General features: G+C 56.4%; 1 protein-coding gene across 1 annotated transcript; it reads left to right on the forward strand.

Moving 5' to 3' along the window:
• The first annotated feature begins 4,305 nt into the window (after positions 1–4,305).
• On the forward strand, positions 4,306–12,879 carry KDF1 (keratinocyte differentiation factor 1). Its single transcript, XM_086765067.1, has 5 exons — positions 4,306–4,324; positions 5,527–5,699; positions 7,748–8,861; positions 9,784–9,858; positions 10,513–12,879. Exons 3-5 carry the CDS (start codon positions 7,766–7,768, stop codon positions 10,593–10,595), a joined length of 1,254 nt encoding a protein of 417 aa, XP_086621193.1. The 5' UTR covers positions 4,306–4,324; positions 5,527–5,699; positions 7,748–7,765; the 3' UTR covers positions 10,596–12,879.
• Positions 12,880–17,965: the final 5,086 nt, after the last annotated feature.

Below are 17,965 nucleotides of genomic sequence, written 5' to 3' on the forward strand. Positions count from 1 at the left end.
ATAGCCCGGTACGGCACAGCACCAGTATCAACACCAGCGCAGCCACAGCCTTGCTTTAACGTGGTACGGCACCAGCCTGGTGCTTTGTGGCACTGGAAAACTCCCCTCTTTTGGCAGGGGGAGTTGCTGGGAAAAGCTGGGAGGGTTATTGGGGGGTAACTGGGAAAGGCTGGACTAGGACAGGTTATTGGGAGGGCTGGTTTCATGTCTGCAGCCCCTGGGAGAAGCAGCTCCTGGTGCCGGCTGGGGGATGCTGATGACCCAGCTGCCAGCCTGGGGCAGGGAAAGGGGCAGGGGCAGCCCCCGTTCTCCCACCTCGGGGCTGTGGCTGGGGTGTCCCAGCTTTGGGGTGCGGAGGACGTGGCACCAGGACAGCGTGTCCTTGGTTGCATGGCTGGCACAGCAACGTCACTGCCAATGTCATTATCATTTAATACGGCGTTAATAGAGCTGAGAGTGGGCTGAGACAGCACGGGGAGGGGGCTGGAGCGGGAGGGTGCCGCTGCCGCCTTGGAGCATGGTTTTTGGGGTTCCTCCACGTCAGGCTCGGCGGCTGCACCTTCACGTAGGTGCGTGGGGTAAAGCCTGTGTGTGTTTCGCAGCAGCACAGCAGAGAGGATAAAAGGGATGCTAGCAAGTAAAGTGCCAAGATCTCATCCCACTCCCAGACAGGAGCAAAAGCCTAAGCCAAGAAAAAAAACCAAACCAGCCTAAATCTGTTCCGGGCAGAGCCACGTCCAGGCCTGCGGTGGATGTCACCCATGCCCCACGTGGGCTGGTGGCAGCTTTGCTTTCCTTACCTTAGAGGGGAAAAAAAAAAAAAAAACGCAAACAAAAAAAAACCCCATCCCTTGTGCTTTGCGTCGCATTCCTGCTCTCACCAGCTCTGCCACACGACCGCCAGACACCGGAGCAGCGTCAGAGGCTGCTGCGTCACCGCTTCCGGCCCCCGCTGCTGCTCGTCCCTTCCCTGCCCGTCCCACCGCATCTCCACTGCCCGGTGTCCGGAGACGCAACGTTTGCTGTAGGAAAGTCCGGGCTGAGCCGTGTTCGCGCGTCTGATGCAAACGCTGCTGTAAAATGGGGTGGGGGGATTTGAGGGGTGCTGCTCCATCGCAGGTTCAGGGTCAAAGCTCTTGCTCCCTCTGCCTCCAGCCTCAAGAAGCAGCATGGACAGGCGGGTGAGGAACAGAACATCCTGCTCTCTGCTCTTTTGCTCTGCTTTGGTGGAACCTGGACCCCCGAGGGCACGCCCAAAGGGGGAAAGGGCCGGGGTCTGCCTTGCAGTGAGTTTCCCTCTTCTGCTAAAGTGGAACCTTGGAATCGCCCAGGGGTTGGAGGGACCTCTGGAGGTGCCCACTCCATCAGTCACCTGCTCATCAAATAATTGCTTTTTTGGGTCACAACCCCGGGTCTGTGCTGCTCATCACCTTCCCAGCTCCAGTCCCTGGTCTCGGGTGAGAAAAGGAAACGGAAAAGAGGAGCAGCTGTGCCTGGAGAAGAATTTAAGAAATAAGGAGCCCGATGGGCTGGGGACCTTGGCCAGTGAGGTGAGGGTGTCGCTGAGCCCCCCGCAGCGGCTGTGCGTCCCCAGGCTGTCCCAGCCGGCCATGGCACATCCCAGGAGAGGAGCAGACAGAGGCAAATAATAGAAAAAGACAACAAATGCCCCTGCCTCTCAGGGTAAGTCGCTGCCGGAGTCTCAGAAACCCTCCCGCGCTGCTGCGGGCTCTGCCAGGCTGGCGAGCTATTAATGATTTAGCAGAGGAGTCTGAAATTAGCAGCGCTCGGAATAAACCTCTCTGATGCAAAAACCCTGTCGAGAGCGTTGTTCTCCCTTTTCCGGCAGCGACCCTCTGCACCCCGCAGCCGCACGCGGAGGCACCGAGCGCCGGGACGGGGCACCACGCTGCGTGCCGCAGCCAGCCCAGTGCCATCCCCGTATTTCCCCGGGGGTGCGGGCGGCCAGCCCCACGTCGGCCGTGCTCTGCCGCGGGGTCGGGCAGCCCCACGGGAGGATGCAGCCGAGGGCTGTGCGCTGGCCCCTTATCTCCAGCCTCTTCAAAGCCCCACGATGGGATGCGCTGCAGAAAAGCGAAGCCTTATTAGAGGCAGTAAATAATTAATGTTAGTGCCATCAGTCCCAGTGTCTCTGCAAGTTTTTCCCTAAGTGTCCCAGTTACCAGGGCAAAGGGGGAACCCAGGCACCGCTTTCTCTTCTTGGCCCAGTTTAAGGGAAGGAATCCTGCTTTAGGATTTCAGGTTTAAGCCCCAGGACTCCTGGATCGACCCAGCTCCCTGCCCCGCCGTCCTGGACCCAACAACTCCTGGGACCGGAGCCCTGGCACACGGTGGCAGCTCAGCCGGGAGGGGATGGGGCACGGGGAGAAGGCAGGAGCCGAGGGGCACTGGGCAGCGCGGTGCTGGGCACAGGGGCCACCCCACGCTGCTCGGCTCGTCCCGGCAGCGCCAGGCTCCGTGGGGCAGCGCGGGAGAGGCTTCGTGGCCGGGATCTGCGCTCAAGGCACCTGGCATGGAAGGAGCCAACGCATTTCCAAGCAGCGCTGTGAGTTACACACAAACGAAAGCCTGGCCAGGGAAACGACACCAGCTGGAACTAAGTACGGTGTTCCCATGCCAGAGGCTTAAATAAATAAATGCGGTCTTTGTGCCCTTTAGAGAAGGAATGAATGTCTTGGCGCTGGCACCATCCCTCAAATTGATTTCTCTCTCCCCTCTCCTTTCGGAAACTGACTGGTGCGCCTGAGCCGAGCGGCTGATGCTGCGGCTGCAGCCTCGGTGCGTGGCTGCCATCCTGCCGGGCTCCTTCCCCACCTGTCCTGCTGCTCCCTTTCCCCGTCTGCTTTCCTTCCTTTCCCCCAAACCTTCAGGGAAGGATCTGACCCCCCAAGAGTGAATCACCAGCTCTTTGGAGAGAACCACTGAGCGGCAGCAAACGGGACGGGCTGAGCCCAGCAGCCCCAGTGCTTGGGGAGCGCTGGGCATCCCTGCAGCACGTGTCCCCTTTGTGCCACCGCTGTCCCTAGAAGGATTTGGGCAGAAACAGCAGCCGCCAGCAGGAGAAGGGATGGACGATGCCGTGCTTCGCAGGGTGCCGAGCAGAGAGGGTGAAATCAGCCCCCCATGAAGGGCACAGGTCCCTCCACGGCTGTGGCTGGGTGGGAGAGCAGGGCTGAGGGGGGCAGGAGGGGCAGCCAGAAGCTTTGGGGGTGTCAAAGTGCTCAGGCACGGCCTGGGTGGAGGTTCATCCTGGGGCGGACGGGCTCCCGACTCCCAAAACTGCAGGCAGCACCCAGGGAGGCGCAGGGAGCCCTCAGCGGGGGGATTTTGGCTGCAGGGGAGTTAAAATGACGAAGAACAGTGCAGGGCTGATCAGGGAGATCATCCAGCATGGGGACCCTCGGGGACAGGGATCCTTGGGAACGGGGATCTTTGTGGATGGGGATCCTTGCGAACAGGCATCCTTGGACGTAGGGATCATTTGGGGTCGGGATCCTTGGACATAGGGATCATTTGGAGCCGGGATCCTTGGAGGTGGGGGTCTTTGGGGATGGGGATCCTTGGAGGTGAATGGGGATCCTTGGGAACAGGGATCCCTGGAGGCGGGGGTCATTTCGGGCAGGGATCCTTTGCAACATGGATCCTCAGGCATGCATGTCCTTAGGAATGGGGATCCATGGGGACAGGGATCCTTTGGGATGGGATCCTTAGGGATGAGGATCTTCAGGCATGAGGATCCTTGGGGATGGGGATCCTTAGGAATGGGGATCCTTGAGGACAGGGAGCCTTTGGGACAGGATCCTTAAGGCTGAGGGCTCTTTGGGACAGGATCCTCGGGGGCGAGTTTTCTTTGGGACCTCATCCTTCAGGATCCTCGTCCTTGGGGATGAGGATCCGTTGGGATAGGGATCCTTCAGGACAGGTGTCCTCGGGGAGTGAGACCCTCGGGGACAGAGGCCTTATGGGTGGGAACCTTGGGGACAGGGATCCTCCGGGAAGGCGACCCTCAGCAACAGGGATCCTCGGGGACGAGGACCCTTGGAAAGGTGACATAGACCCTTGAGGACGAGCATCCTCGGGCAGAGGGACGCTTTGAGACTGAGTCCTCGGGGACAGGGCTCCGGGGGAGACAGGGGTCCGGAGGGGGACAGGGGACCCTCGGGGACGGGGGCCGCGGGCAGCGCGGGCCGGAGCGGCTTCGCCCGCCGCGCTCTGCTGTCCCTCGCGGCGGCCCGTCGGGCCGGGTCACGTGGCTCACCTGGCCCAGGTGAGGCGGGGCCGGACGCCGTTCCCAGCCTCGCAGGTAACGCCGGGCCGGGGGGGGCCGCGACGCCGCCGGGAGCGGAGGGAGCCCGGCCCCGACCCCTGCCCCGGCCTCAGCCCCGGCCCCGGGCCCTCGGCAGCGCCCGGCGGCGCTTCCCCCGGCGGGGCCGCCCGCCCCGGGCCTGGGGGCAGCAGCAGGCCGCGACCGGCAGGGAGGGAGGGGCGGGCGCCGGCCCCTTCCTGCACCGGGGATCCCCACGGTCCCGCCCCGCAACGGGGGTGCCCCGGGTGCCGTCCCCGGGCCAAGACCGGCTTCTTCTCCGTGTGCCCCGGCCCCCACCCGGGGCTGGGGGACAGCCCCCTCGCCCCCGCCACCAGCTGTCCCCGCGCTGTCCTTGCTTCCCCCTCTGCTCTGTCCCCTCCCGCTGCTCCGGGACCTTCCCTGGGGGGCTGGTGCCGGTAGCAGCTCTCCCAGGGGGGGTTCGGGTCTCCCTGGCCACTGCTGAGGTCGGTTGGCTTTCGAGGGCTGAAGAAACCAAGGGGGGAGCGCGGTGGGGAAAGGGAAAGGGCAGGCCTTGCCGGGACGGGTCAGCGGCTCTGCTGCAAACCGGCTGTTCTCTGCTGCCGGCTTCTCTTCTGAAAATTCACCTTCTCGAGGGTGCCCGGGGCCCTGGGGAGGCAGAGGGGCCTCTGCTCAGTGCCCAGGCGGGTTTCCCCCCTTCCAGCACCTCGTTTGTGAGAAGGAAGGGCCGTGTTTTGTTTACCTGCACCGTGGTGGAGGGCTGGTTGTCAGCTGGAACGGGGGCTGTTTGGGGCCTGGGGCACAGGGAGGTGTTTGGTGGGAGGCAGTTCCTTGGCCGGGTTGTTTCTGTCCCGAATAGATGAGAGAGGGGATACGGGAGCACAGGGAAGAGGCCGGATCCGTGTTACTCTGGGCCGGGGTCTCATCGCTGCCCGGTGCCGGCAGAGCAGTCGGGAGTCTGGGAGCTTTACAGGGCAGCTTTCCGCTCCTGGCAAGGCTGCTTAGAAAACTTAACAGCGACGGACGCTTCCGTGTGTTTACGATAAGTTGTATTTATGTGTAAATCTCGTCTCTTGAGTTTAGCTTCGCTGGCCTCTTTTTAACTTAATGCTTTGACTTCCCTAGTTTCTAACGACAGTGGCAATATGGTTAGTGGCAAACCAGCATGGCTTTATTAGGCAGCTTTGCAACTTAATTTTGCTTTTTTAAAACTTTCAAAGGAAATCCTGTCCTCTGAACAATGAAGATCTTAGACCCCGGCTAACTCTCAGACGCGCAAGCTGCTTGTGAACCCCTCCTCGCTCTTCTGCAGCAGATGCTGAAGTTCTTTAGAAGGATCCGCTCTATTCACACACAGCGCCTGCCCGAGATCAGAGAAAGCTCCCCCGGTCGTGTGAGTATCAACTTGGCTGTGGATCTTCACCCGAGCTTTTGTTTACGGCTGCGCGTTTCGATCCAGTCCGTTGCTTGTCCCGGAAAAGCCGCTGGATCCCGGGAGCTGTGTCTTGTACGTGCTCCCGGGGAACCCGTCAGGCGTGTGATCCGGCGCTGGCGGAAACGCGGGCTGTGGTGGGAAGGGGCTGGAGGGGTCGCTGAGCCCGGGTGCAGCCGGGGGTTTGCGCAGTGTCGGGCGAGCGGTTTAATCTCCGAGCCTGCCAGTCTCTTTCTGTAGAGCTGAGGTAATGCTCTTCCCTATGTCAAAAATGCTTCGACATGTCAGAATATTACATGTTGTTATAGAAATGGTTGTGGCTGTGCAGCGCGTGTGTTAGATCTCTCAGTGAGGTCTCAGAAACATCCCAGTAAGCAGTTCTGGGCTTAGACCAGCTCAAATGGTTTTGGCTTGTTTTCCCATTTTGAACTGCATGACAAAAATGGGGAAGCTGAGGAAAAAAAAACCACCCCGTTGTTCTGAAGTGAAAGCAATCAAAAGTCTCAGCTGATGCTGAGTCTAGGGAGCTCTGCCTGCCCAGCACTGAAATTGGAGCATCTGGGGCTTTTATATTTAACATATTGTCTGGGAATGTGCAAAGGGAGCTCCTGGGACGTGCACTACTTAGGAATTTTTATAAGCTAATGGAGCCAAAATATTCCTGGAAAGCAGTGGTGTGCCGTAACTGCCTGGTGTTCAGGCTGCGCCTCTGTCTCTGTGGGGGCCACGTTACTTTTTGTTTTAAAAACAAAGGGAAAAAGGGGCAACGCTGGTACGGGGTGGGACAGATTCATTTATTCATGCTTGAGGTGCCCTACAGAAAGCGTAGAGTAGAGCAGCAGGGAGAGCACAAAAACACTTAAGCTATGGCTGTGCTTTCACTGCTTATTAATTAGCCTAATTAGTATTTAAAAGGATCTCTTGGGGGTGAAAGCAGTGTTAGCCAAGGAGCTTAGAAAGCACGGACAATTTAGGGCCCCGCCGCAGCCTGGGATGAAAACAGCGGTAGAGGTGGCGAGGGACAGCCTTGACCCGACTTTGCTCGTCGTCAGCCAGTGCCACGTTTCCCTCCTAACGGGGAGATTCCACGTGCCAGGCTCCGCGCGTTGGATCTGCCGAGCTGAAGCGTGACACGGGGTAAAAACAGTTTCCTCCAGCGTGCAGGCCTGGGGCAGTTGTGTTAGCGCAGCGGCAACGAGTCGAGCGGAGTCCGCTGCAGGATTTCCGTAGTGGGCCTTCGTAAAGGTTTTGCTCCCACGAGGAGCGGTTTGAGACCGACTTGTTGAGAAGATCTTTTCTTTAATCCAGACGAAGACATCCGTTTTCCTAGGAAAATCCTCCAGGTAGCACGGTCTTATCATGCCTAGCAAAAATCACCAGTGTTGGCAACGCTGTCGTTGCCAAACCCTCCACATCTGAGCAGCGTTAGAGAATCCGGAGCTTGAATTGGCAGCTTGCGTAATGATTGATGGCTTGTCATCTCCTCCTGGGCACGGCGTGTTTTGAAAGGGATAAGCGCTGTCAGGGCCCGGCGTAGTCCTGAGGAACGCAAGACGAAGGGGAAGTTGTTGAAAAGAAGATACTTTCCCTTCGGAGTCCGTCAGCTGGCTCCACCTACGGCTCTGCCGCTCATTTATTGCTCCGGAGCAGTGGCTCTGGAGCCTGACTCGCCTTCCAGCCGTGTTGAGGAAATGTCTTCTGCAGGTGACAGGGATTTTGATGTCTTAAAAATAGTGCTTTTAAAACATCCCTCTTCTGAGCCAGGCTTCTACCGAAGCGAAGCAGCAAAGCTGGAGTAGTCAGAGAACCCTGAAACGCAGGCTGGATTCCCTCTCTATGCGACAAGTGAGAACAGTGTGAGTCCTAATGCCAAATATTTCTGTAAATCATTGAAATGTTGAGTTTGAGAATCACTGAATTTTCCTGTTAGGCCCCTTCTCTGTCGATCAACAGCTCCCCGAGGTGAGGCTGGTGACCAACGCTTGACTTGCAGCCTTCTTGTTCTCCAGGTGCCTGAGCGGTGAGCCATGCTGGGCCGGAAAACACGACTCCCCCACGACCCGAACAGCCACCGCCAGCTGAACCAGTCCTACCAGGAGGCTGTGCCCCTGCAGACCAGACCATCCAAGGAGACGGATGTCAGCTTGGAGGTGTTCAGCGGCTCTACGCCCGAGCTCAAACAGAGCCGCAGCAGAGCCCAGCAGATGCGGGACAGGAAAGGTCGCAAAGCTGACCTCAAAGACTCCAACGGGAGAGAGGCAGAAACAATTACCTTTATTTCTGGAACAGCAGAGGCTCCCCCAAGCCCGCGCTTTTGCTGTTCCTCTCTCTCTCAGGCCTGGAACACGTACAAGGCTGTTTTCTGTTGTATAGTGACCTGTGGGAGCTGCTTTCAGGACTGCAGTGTCTGTATCCCCTATCCGGGGCCTGCCGAGACCTCCACTGATGATGGAAAGAACGGAGATTATAACGGGCGACTGCCAAACAGCCCTGCCAACGTCTCTCCCGCTGAGAAGAACGGGAACCAGATCAAAAAGTCCAGCATGGGTAGCAGTTTCAGTTACCCAGATGTGAAACTGAAAGGCATTCCTGTCTATCAAAACAGGAGCCCCAGCCACCACCTGGAATCGGATTCATGCTGCAAAGAGCTGCTGCCAGAGAAGCCCTTCAGGAACAGCATAGAAAAGCCACCGCTCCCCAGCAGCCACCGGAGTTCAGAGGAGTATTATTCCTTCCACGAGTCCGACCTGGACATCAGCGAGCTGAACGGCTCCATGTCCAGCAGGGAGATCGACGTCCTGATCTTCAAGAAGCTGACAGAGCTCTTCAGCGTCCACCAGATCGATGAGCTGGCCAAGTGCACGTCAGACACTGTCTTCCTGGAGAAGACCAACAAGATCTCGGACCTCATCAATAGCATAACTCAGGACTACAACCTGGACGAGCAGGATGCTGAATGCAGGCTGGTCCGAGGCATCATACGCATCAGCACTCGGAAAAGCAGAGTCCGGCCTCATATTCCTGTCCCAGCCAGCCAGAGCCACGAGGAGAAATCCGGCAGAGGCAACGCACCAGACAGCGGCAACGAAACGATGCTGGAGTCCATGGTTGTTAGCCAAGACGGTACGTGCGGGTTCCTCGGTGTCACCGCCTCAATACGAGAGGGTTATTTTATCAAAGCCGTGGAGATGTGGCAAGGGAGCAGGGTTGAAAGCTGATGTCTGTCTTCAGGCTGGGCTTGTTTTCCTGGGCTGTGTGAGCGGAGGTCCTTACGTAGCGCCGGAGACCTCTGCTCCTCGCCAGTCACTGTGTAGTGGCTTTCTTGATCGTGTCTTGCGCTGTCAGTGAAGTTTGCGCTGAGCAACAGAAGGGCTTATTCTGCTGCTACGGCTTTCCTCTGCGCCTCTAAGCTAGGCAGAAAGACCGCGAGTCAAACGTAACTGGTATGACCAGACGAGCTGGCTTGTGCCAGAGGATGGCCCTAAGCTGGCGCTCTCCCCTGTGCTCTCTCGGCAAATGCCACCCTGAGACCACCTGGACAGAGCGGCTCCTTGGAGCTGGGACTTCCTCTGCGCAGTGGCGTGAGGAGCAGCCAGTAAATATCCCTGCAGAGAGGAGGGAAGGGCTGCCGCCGGAGCGTTAAGCGCCTCACGGCTGTTTGGGGGATGCTGTCCTCCTTGGCTGGAGCAGCCTGATGTGACTGACCTCCGGAACAGGGTGTAAGAGGATTTGTTGTAGAAGGGCTCGGAAAAGCCGTGTATGGGGGGCAAGGAGACATCCAGAAGTAACGGAGGAAAGCGGGTGGCTGTTGTGCTTCCCGGTTTAGCAGTAAGGCTGCTGTTGCTTCCTGGTATTTAGGGACTATAAAGCTCGGATTACCAAGACAATGGTGGAAGCAATCTGAAGAATCAGACTCTGCCTCTCCTATTACCCGAGGGTGGTGCCTTCTAGGGAGAGCCCTGTGCCTCCCCTGACAGGGATCTTTACTCCTGAGTCACAGCTGCCCATCCTTTCCTGTCTCAGGCCCTCTTGGCTTTCATTCCAGATTTGGCCGTGCAAATATCCGAAGAAACACCAGCAGACGTGATAGCCAGGAATATGAGGCGGCACAGCAGCGCAGGTAACGTACCTGGCCGGGGGTCTTCGCTGCAGCGGCATCACAGGAGTGAGGGGAATGCCCTGAACTTCCCGTGTTATGTATGCCTTCAGTTTTCACCATCTCGGAGGCTGAGCTGGTGCCTGCCTCTTAGGTTACCCTAAGGGGTACGGTCCTCTTGAGCGTCAGGAGCTGAGAAGGCTGGGGTCTGCCCAGGTTGGTGGGTCCTTCTGGAAGAGAAGGAACCCAGATATGGAGAGCTCTCTGTCCATGCACGGTACTTGGCCCGAGAGCTTTCAGTCTCCGGGTATCCTGAGAAAGTTTGGCGCAGTATTTGGGGTGTGACTGGTTGAGGTCACAGCTGGGTTACACTGGGAACAAAAGGAACTGTGCAAAAGGGAGGGCGATGGGCTGTCCCCTGAGCTCTGATCCTCACGGCATGCGTGCTCCGCTCCAAAGAGCAGCCCAGGGCTAAAGACAAGTTTTCTCCTGCTAATAACAGATCTCTCCTAGAAGATGGCTACAATGCAGGCAGGGTTGTTCCCTGCCTGTGGGCTTTGTGTGGCTTTCTCCTCCCTCATGATACACAAAGCCTTTTGTGGCAGGTGCTTGCCTAACTGCCAGGCTGCTAGAGTTCACCTTGTCTAATGTCACCATCTCTTCTCTTTCCTCTCCAAGGCTCTCCGACAAGCAGAGATTCCTCTTTCCAGGACACAGAGACTGACTCATCTGGGGCACCTCTGCTTCACGTGTATTGTTAAGGACAAGGACCCAAGCAGCAGGCAGGCGTTTCGAGGCTTTGCTGCAATCAGATTTCTCCTCTTTCAATATGGAGCGTGCTATGCCACTTTTTTTTTCCCCATCCCCTCAGTTTACCCTGATCCTTTGTTGAAGCCAAATTTCTCCTGCTATCTGAATTTCACTGGATTTTTTTTTTTTTTTTTTTTTTTTTTGGACAATATAGAGCATCAAGGAAGTGAAGTGTAGAGCTAATGGACTTGAGAGGTGGATTGTGTGCCCAGGGAGGAGAAGATGGATGAGGAAGTATCAGATAACTTATGTCTCTATGATTTCCATACTTCACGTTTAGCTTCAGCGGCCTCCGTGGCCCAGCCCTTTCCCTGCTTTGAGGATCTGTTGTACAGTTCTTGCTTTCTGGCGTTGCATAAGTTAACTTGGGTAGGGAACAACTCGATGGTGTCTCTGTGTTTGTGCTGATGCTGAGGTGAAAGCCAAGCACCTGCTCTCCAGGGACCCCGATCTCTATTTAAAGTGGTTGTTCCCAAAAATGTAATTCCTCTATCCGTGGTGTTTGCAGTAGACAGATCTGCCATCTTCCTGCTGCCCCTTGGTGGTGTCATCTCCTGCTGCCTCGTACGGAGAAGGTTCAGGTGATGTGGTTGGTTTGATCTTTGGCCTCTTGGCATTGTCTCCTGAGATAGTGCCAGCTGCAGGGCGTGGGGTGCCTGGACAGCTGCCCCTCTCTCATCTCCTGAGCAGACCATGGGATCAGCTTTGCAGCCACTGCCAGTCTGATGTAAACGGTGGGCTTGAGGTGTTACCAGTTGCAGGCGTTGACCTGTGGCTGGCGTGCCAGTCCGCTCATCCTCACTCATCCACCAAGCCCTCTGCGTTTCCCCATCGCGCTCAGTGTCGCACTGACTGCCAGGGGAACTCGGGTGAGGGAAATGGTTCATTTTTAGTTTTTTTGTAATTAAGAATCAGGCTGTTCGACTGTTCTGCTAGAAACTCCTTTAGAAGTGCCTTGCTTTGCAAGGAAATGCAAGGAAAGCCTCCCCTGAGAGCATCTCCAGAGGGTCTGCGAGGAGCAGCTCGGTGCTGCCTTTCCCCCGTGGGCGCTCAGCGCCATCCCCTTCCCTTGGCTCCTCTCCGGCAGCCGGTCAGGAGCAGGAGATGTGGAACTGCTCCCCTGAGGGCACAGCGCCAGGCGGCCTTGAGGGCTGCAGCAGGAGGAAGCTGTGTCTTACTGGTGTTGCCACTTGGTTGTTTATCGTAAAGTAAACACGTGAAGCCGTGGGGCTTGTTTACACCTTTGGCTGCCCTTGGACAGGAGCAGAAAACACTTGGTTGAATTTACCAGCTGTAGAATAAACACCCCCACTGTTTTTTGGGGAGAGGGAAACCAAAATAGGGCCCTGTGCTTTGGTGTGGGCCATGTTTTTGTGCCTTAATTCAACTGAAATGTGCCTTCATTCAACTGAAATGTGCCTTTAGTTCACAGCCTGTGATTACTCTTCAGAAGGCTGGATGGGGGGAAAGGATTTAATTCCTCTCATGAGCAGTCGGGCTGATTTAGCCAGCCGAAGCCCTCTGAGTCCCTGTTAGCGCCTGTTTTTGCAAACTGTTCGTGTTTCAGAGCAGGTTTTCATAAATCATGGACATGACGGAGACCGCACCTCGAGACACTGACGGAGAGAGATTTTGAAAATAAAGGGGAGAGACTGAGGCTTGGATTTGGCTTCCCCTCCCTGCTTTGTTTTTAAAGCTGTTGGTTTGTGACAATCCCAGTTTATGCAAGGAAGAGACTCGAAGCAAGGCCAGCCCGGGACTCCCAGAGGAGCTGTGTTTGGATTCACCTCCTTCCAAATGCCCCGTGTACCGATGGACCCCTTGGTTTCCTGCTCCTGAACGGATTTGTACGTACGGATTTGGACGAGTTTACTTAAACCCGCGCGCCGAGGCGTCGGCATCACTGACACATAGCTCTGTGCTCTGCATGCTGGAGCTTTGGAGACGAGGGGTGAGGATGGACTTGCAAAGAGCTGTCGATCGCTATTACCGACGCAATAGCACGTTTTTGATGTTTAGTCTGTGTACAAAGAGTGAATGTGTTTGGATTAAGCTTGCAAAAAAAAAAACCCCAAACCCCCAAAAACCCGCAAAAACTCACCAAGAGGAAGACTGTCAACCCAATGGTCCCTGAACCTGGTGCACCTGTGGTATTTTACAGGATTCTTTTGCACTCCTTGGCCTTAAATGTCTGATTTGGTCTTTTTTTTTATAAAGCAAAATACGTGCTCTTTACCTGTGCTGTGTCTTCTGTGTTCCTGCTTACATCGGTCTGGGGGAAGCCTGGGCCAGGCAGGGGGGTTTGCGCAGGGAGTTGCTGATCCCTGCTTTCCCAAAAGCACATGGACAAAGATATTTTAATCCGTTTGGCAGCGCTTGCCTGTGCCCAGGGAGGATTGTTCAGAGGGCTGAATGCAGGGCTGGTGCGTGGGACACGGGGAAGCTGGGTGCAGGTAAAGGAGCCTCTGGGGAGGTGCCTGTCTGCGTGCAGGGAAACCTGGGCCTTCCCTGAGGGGTGACGCTGGAGCTGAGCTCTGCAAAAACTGAGCCTGGGGGAAAAATTTCCAGCTGTGGAGCAGACACCTCTCACTAGAAAGCGCAAGGATTGCTCCGGAGCGGCCGCTGTCCGTGATGGTGGGGCAGGATCCACCTGAGGAGGGAGGGAGGCTGGCTCGGTCTCTGACCCTGTGACTCGAAGGACCAGTTTTGCACTTTCTAATTTTGCTACAAAAACACAGCCGATAACCTGCCGAGCTCCATTCCCTGCCGCTGACCTTCCCTCGCCCTCCCTGGACGGCGGGAGGTGGCTGTGGGTGGGTTTTTCCCTCTGGCGCACGCCTGCGAGGTAAGAGGGTGGATGGTGTGAAGGATTGGCACTAACCTCTCCTTTTTTTTTTTTTTTTCCTTAAGTTTGGTCTGTAAGGACTCATGATTCCTGTCTAATCCATGCAGACAGGCAGAAGACTGAGTCCAAACTGGAGCCCTATGTGTGCTCCCCTGCCTGTTCCGTCCCGAAGACCAAGCTCAACCTGGCCGACAGCCCTTGGGCAGCTGCGTGAGAGTTGTGTTTCCTGGAAGGATTTTAAAGACGTCAACAGGTAAATGCTTCCTTCTCTCAGCTGGGACGGGTCTCCAGAGGAGATGTTTTTGTGTCTGGAGCCCTCAAACCATCCAGCTGAGGCCTCAGGGAAACGGAGCAAAGGCTGCTGGCGGGAGCTTGCTCCAGCACCCTGAGCAGGGACGTGGCTTTGTCACTGCCGTCTCTGCTGTCCCCACCTGCTCCTAAGCTGCCCTGCTAGTTCCTCCTGCAAGCCTGGCCACGTTTCCCTGCTCTCTGCCTACCTTTCCTCTCTACATTTCTGCAGTGCTTTTCCTGGAAGAGGGAAGTCTTCCCTCAGCACCCATTCAGGCAGCTGGAGTGACCAAGTGGCTGTGACACGCAATGTTGCTTCTACTTCTCCCGTCACGTTGAAACCCCCAGGTAAATGCTGTTTCTGGAAGCTTCGGGGCCGATCGCTGCCCTGAGATCACCCTCTGCCCCACAGCTTCCTAACTACCTGGCTGCTTCAAAACCGCTGCCGCGAGATCACTGCAATTTCTGGGAAGATTTGAAAATCTGGCGTTTAAACCTGCAGTGCTGTAGTCAGTCTGTCCCTCCTGTCGGTCCTGTGCTCAGCAGCTTTCCTGCTCTTGAGTTTACTGCATGGATCATGGGTTTCCTCACTCACAGCCACACGTGGAGTGAATCCACAGGTTTTTTTTTTGTCTGCTGAAGGTGGTGGTTGGTGTTGATCGGCTGTCTGGGCTGTTGCTGGAGTGGTTTTTGCTCTGAGCGTTAGCATTGGAGCGTTCTGTTGAGTGATCTGGCAGGAGTTGGTTGCCCAAGTGGAGCTCTTGCAAACACGAGAGCCTTTACCTGGCCACGTGCGTGTAAACACACTCCTTTCGTGCGGGTACTTCCCTCTGGGAGCCTGACTCAGCATGTTTCTTTTCCTGAAGACATTGTCCGATTTTTTTTTTTTTTTTAATTATTATTATTATTATTTTTCTCCACTGAGCTTGATTTTGCCAGAAGACTGTCCAGAGACTCACGCTGTGCGTGGATTCCTGTCACGCTGCAAAAGTGCTGCTCTTTATGGTGACTTCAGTAGAATCCAAGGTACCGCACAGCCCAAGCCACCCCACAGCCAGTGGTTCCTTGGGTTCGGGTTACGGAAGATGAGTAACTCTGCTGGGAATGGATGTGTGAGGCTTTGAGCGTTAGAGAAATTCATCTTCCCCATCCGTGCTTTGAATTACTAAATTATTTATTTCGGTGTGGCTTAGAAGTTAGAACATGGCTGGATTGGCCCTAATTGTTTACAGCCTCAGCAGTAACAGAGGAGCTGCGGCTTCTCCTCGAAGTAACCGGTAATGCTGAATACCGCGTGCCTCCCTTTCCTCTCTGGGGTTTTGCTGATTCATTGCTCTCTCCAAAGCGGTCCTGCAGCCTGGGCTGTTTCCCAAATGGTCTGAGCTGCAATATTCATTAATAAAAGCTACGCCAAGAGCTTCTGTTAGGGATAAAAAAAAAAGACAGAAGGGAAACTGTTACCGTATGGAAAGCCCTCTGGAGAGCCTGTGTGCCTTCAAGGTTTTGCTGTTAAAGGACCCAGCAGCGAGAGAGCTGCAGCCAGGCGGGTGGAGGAGCTCCGGGCTGTGCTGGCAGCCACGGCTCCGGCGGGTGGCAGCACCGAAACAGCTTCTCCGGGTGACTTCACTCGGGTGCGGAAAGGCAAAGGGACCTTCGTGGCCCGCCACCCTCCAGCACGGCCCTCCCGGGTCTGCTGGGGCTTGGGCAGGGAAATGTCTGCTGGGAGCCAGGGCAAGGATGGATTCGTAGGGTTTGGTTCCCAGCGTCCCGCGTGGCGCTCAGTGTTTCCCTGCTGTGGGCGCAAAGACAAGGCCACCACCCATGGTCTCCAGTAACTCAGACCGAGGTGGGGCTTTGCATTTTTTTTAAGCTACGTCTGCAGCAGCCTGGACCGGAGCTGTCCTGCCCCAGCGTGGTTTATTCCCGAGGAAAATGCCTTTCGGAAGCGAAAGGGTGCTTCGGATTCACCTTGGCCCAGGGAAAGTCGGTGGCAGCGGGGTGTTTGCAGAGGACAAGGCCGTCGGGAGAAACACCTTCTGTTCCGCTGGCCGGAAGGGTTGAAGTCCAGGGGTAGCGCTGGGATCAGCCGCCGTTCACAAACACAGCCCTGGGCATTCACCTGCCCGGGGGGGTTCAGAGCTGCGGTTACAGCCCCACTCTCCCAGGACTGTTTGCCTTTCCCCTTCACCTGCCTGAAAGGCGCAATGACACCCCTTCATCCCAAAAAAATCTCTCCCCACCCCATCCCCCCGCTTCCTCTGGGGTTCCTGCCACTGCCTTTTCTCTGTCTTACCACCAACCCGAGCTCAGCCTAGTGCCAGCCTAAACTGCAGAACTCAGGGGTTTCACAGCTGTCGCTACTCCAGCTGCTGCTGTGGCTCACGCAAGCCAGGAGCCTGCGGGGCCTGAGGACGGGAACAGCCTCAACATTTTGGGTTTGGTGACACCGAGGGAGCTCTGCACTTAGGTGGCACGCCACTGTGGAACAGCCACCCGCTGATCCTGCGGCGGCCGCCGTGCTGTCAGATCCAGGGAGCCATCGGATCAGGTCAGAGTCGAGGTTTCTGGTGTGGGTTATGAGGCCGAGGTGGTAACGGGGAAATAACGAAGCTACAGGTTGGGCTTGGGGTGCTGCTGTGAACTGTGCTGGTTTACAACTGGTCCCCGTTTGCTGCCCCAGTGCGTGCCTGTGCTTGCTCCTTAGGAGGGACTGGCAGCTGGACGCGGATCCTGCTGTGGATGCATCTCCCCCCAGTCTCTGGCAACGCCAGGGAGCAGCAGCAGCAGCGCGCTGACCTAGCTGAGAACGGGGTGAAGCTCATCACACCCTCAGAAGAGCTTGGTCCTTCCATTTCAGCACACATGCTGGCAGGTACGCTCACTCCAGGGCTAAGCACCTCTGAAGCCAGCACGGTCTGGGTTTGGGGTTTTTTTTAACGGTAACGGGAGACCTGGTTGTTTCATCAGGGCCAAAGCACAGCCAGGCAAACGCGTGCGGGGTGAACTGTAAGATGAACTGGTGGGAGGATCCAGAGCAGAGCAGTCCGGGGGCAGCTGCCTTGACCTGGGTCCTTGCTCACCCACAGGGTTACCGCTCAGCTGGGTGGGTGCTGGTTTTTGACCTCCAAGAGCCTATAAAAGCGAGAGACTAAACGCGACTAATGTCCTACTACTCAAAAAATACAAACAAACATGCCAGGTGGCTGGACTTTGCCCAAGCAGGTTTTCAGCCGTTTGCGCCCACTCCCTCTGGTAGGAGGGGGAAACATTCTGGGGCAGCCGAGGCGAGAACCACAGCGGCAGGGATCTGCGGTAGCCAGTGAAGGACTGACAGGAGCCCGGGCTTTCATGACGCTTTCCTCATTAGCTCATCGTAAAGCAGAGCTGGGGCAAGGGTGGCTTCCTCAGCGCAGTCACGCGCTGCTACGTGGGGACCGGAGCCTGGAGCAGTGAGCCTTGTTCATCCCCGAGCGTTTAAATCGGACACGGAGCCCAGGAGGTGTTTACAGGCGGCTGCAAAGAGCACGGCCCCCAGCCCTGCCAGGCAGCCCCCCTGCCCCCTCGTTCACAGGCGCTGACCCCTCCCAGCTCACATCCCAGCCTGGCTCCCTTCTGCGGGAGAAATCACACGCTCTGCCTGGAAATATGCCACTCGGTGGTTTGTTTTTTTCCTTTATGTTGCACTGCAGTTTTAACAAAGATACAAACATGCAGAGTAATGCCACTTGCCAGCAGGAGCTCAGAAGAGAACGCAGCGATGCCTGTCAGTAGTCAGCAGGGAGAGGGGCTCTCGGGGAGGGGGAAAAAAAGAGGCAGGAGACACACTCCTAGCAAGAACAGAGCTAAACCCCCTCCCATCCCCACAGCCACAGAGCCCCCCGCCCTCCCTTGTCACAGGACAGCAGGTCAGCGTCTCCAGCTGCGATGGGAGCCCTCCCTTCAGGTCTGTGAGGTTCAGCCTGTTCCACTTGTGGCAAGAACAGAAGCAGCAGCAAGGAGGAACAGGCTTTACTGCAGCAGCTGCTTTTTTTCAGACTGGTGTTTTCCCTTCCCAAGGAGGCAGGAGGAGAATTATTTTACAAAATAAACTGGCCCTTGTTTTCACAGGAGAGCAGGAAAGCCGAGGGGAAGGGAGTAAAAACTCAGGAGTACCTGCTGCCAAACTGAAACGGCGAAGAGTGGATCAGC

The sequence above is a fragment of the Chlamydotis macqueenii genome, chromosome 22 (genome assembly GCF_036417535.1).
Source record: "Chlamydotis macqueenii isolate bChlMac1 chromosome 22, bChlMac1.mat, whole genome shotgun sequence".
NCBI classification, from domain to species: Eukaryota; Metazoa; Chordata; class Aves; order Otidiformes; family Otididae; genus Chlamydotis; species Chlamydotis macqueenii.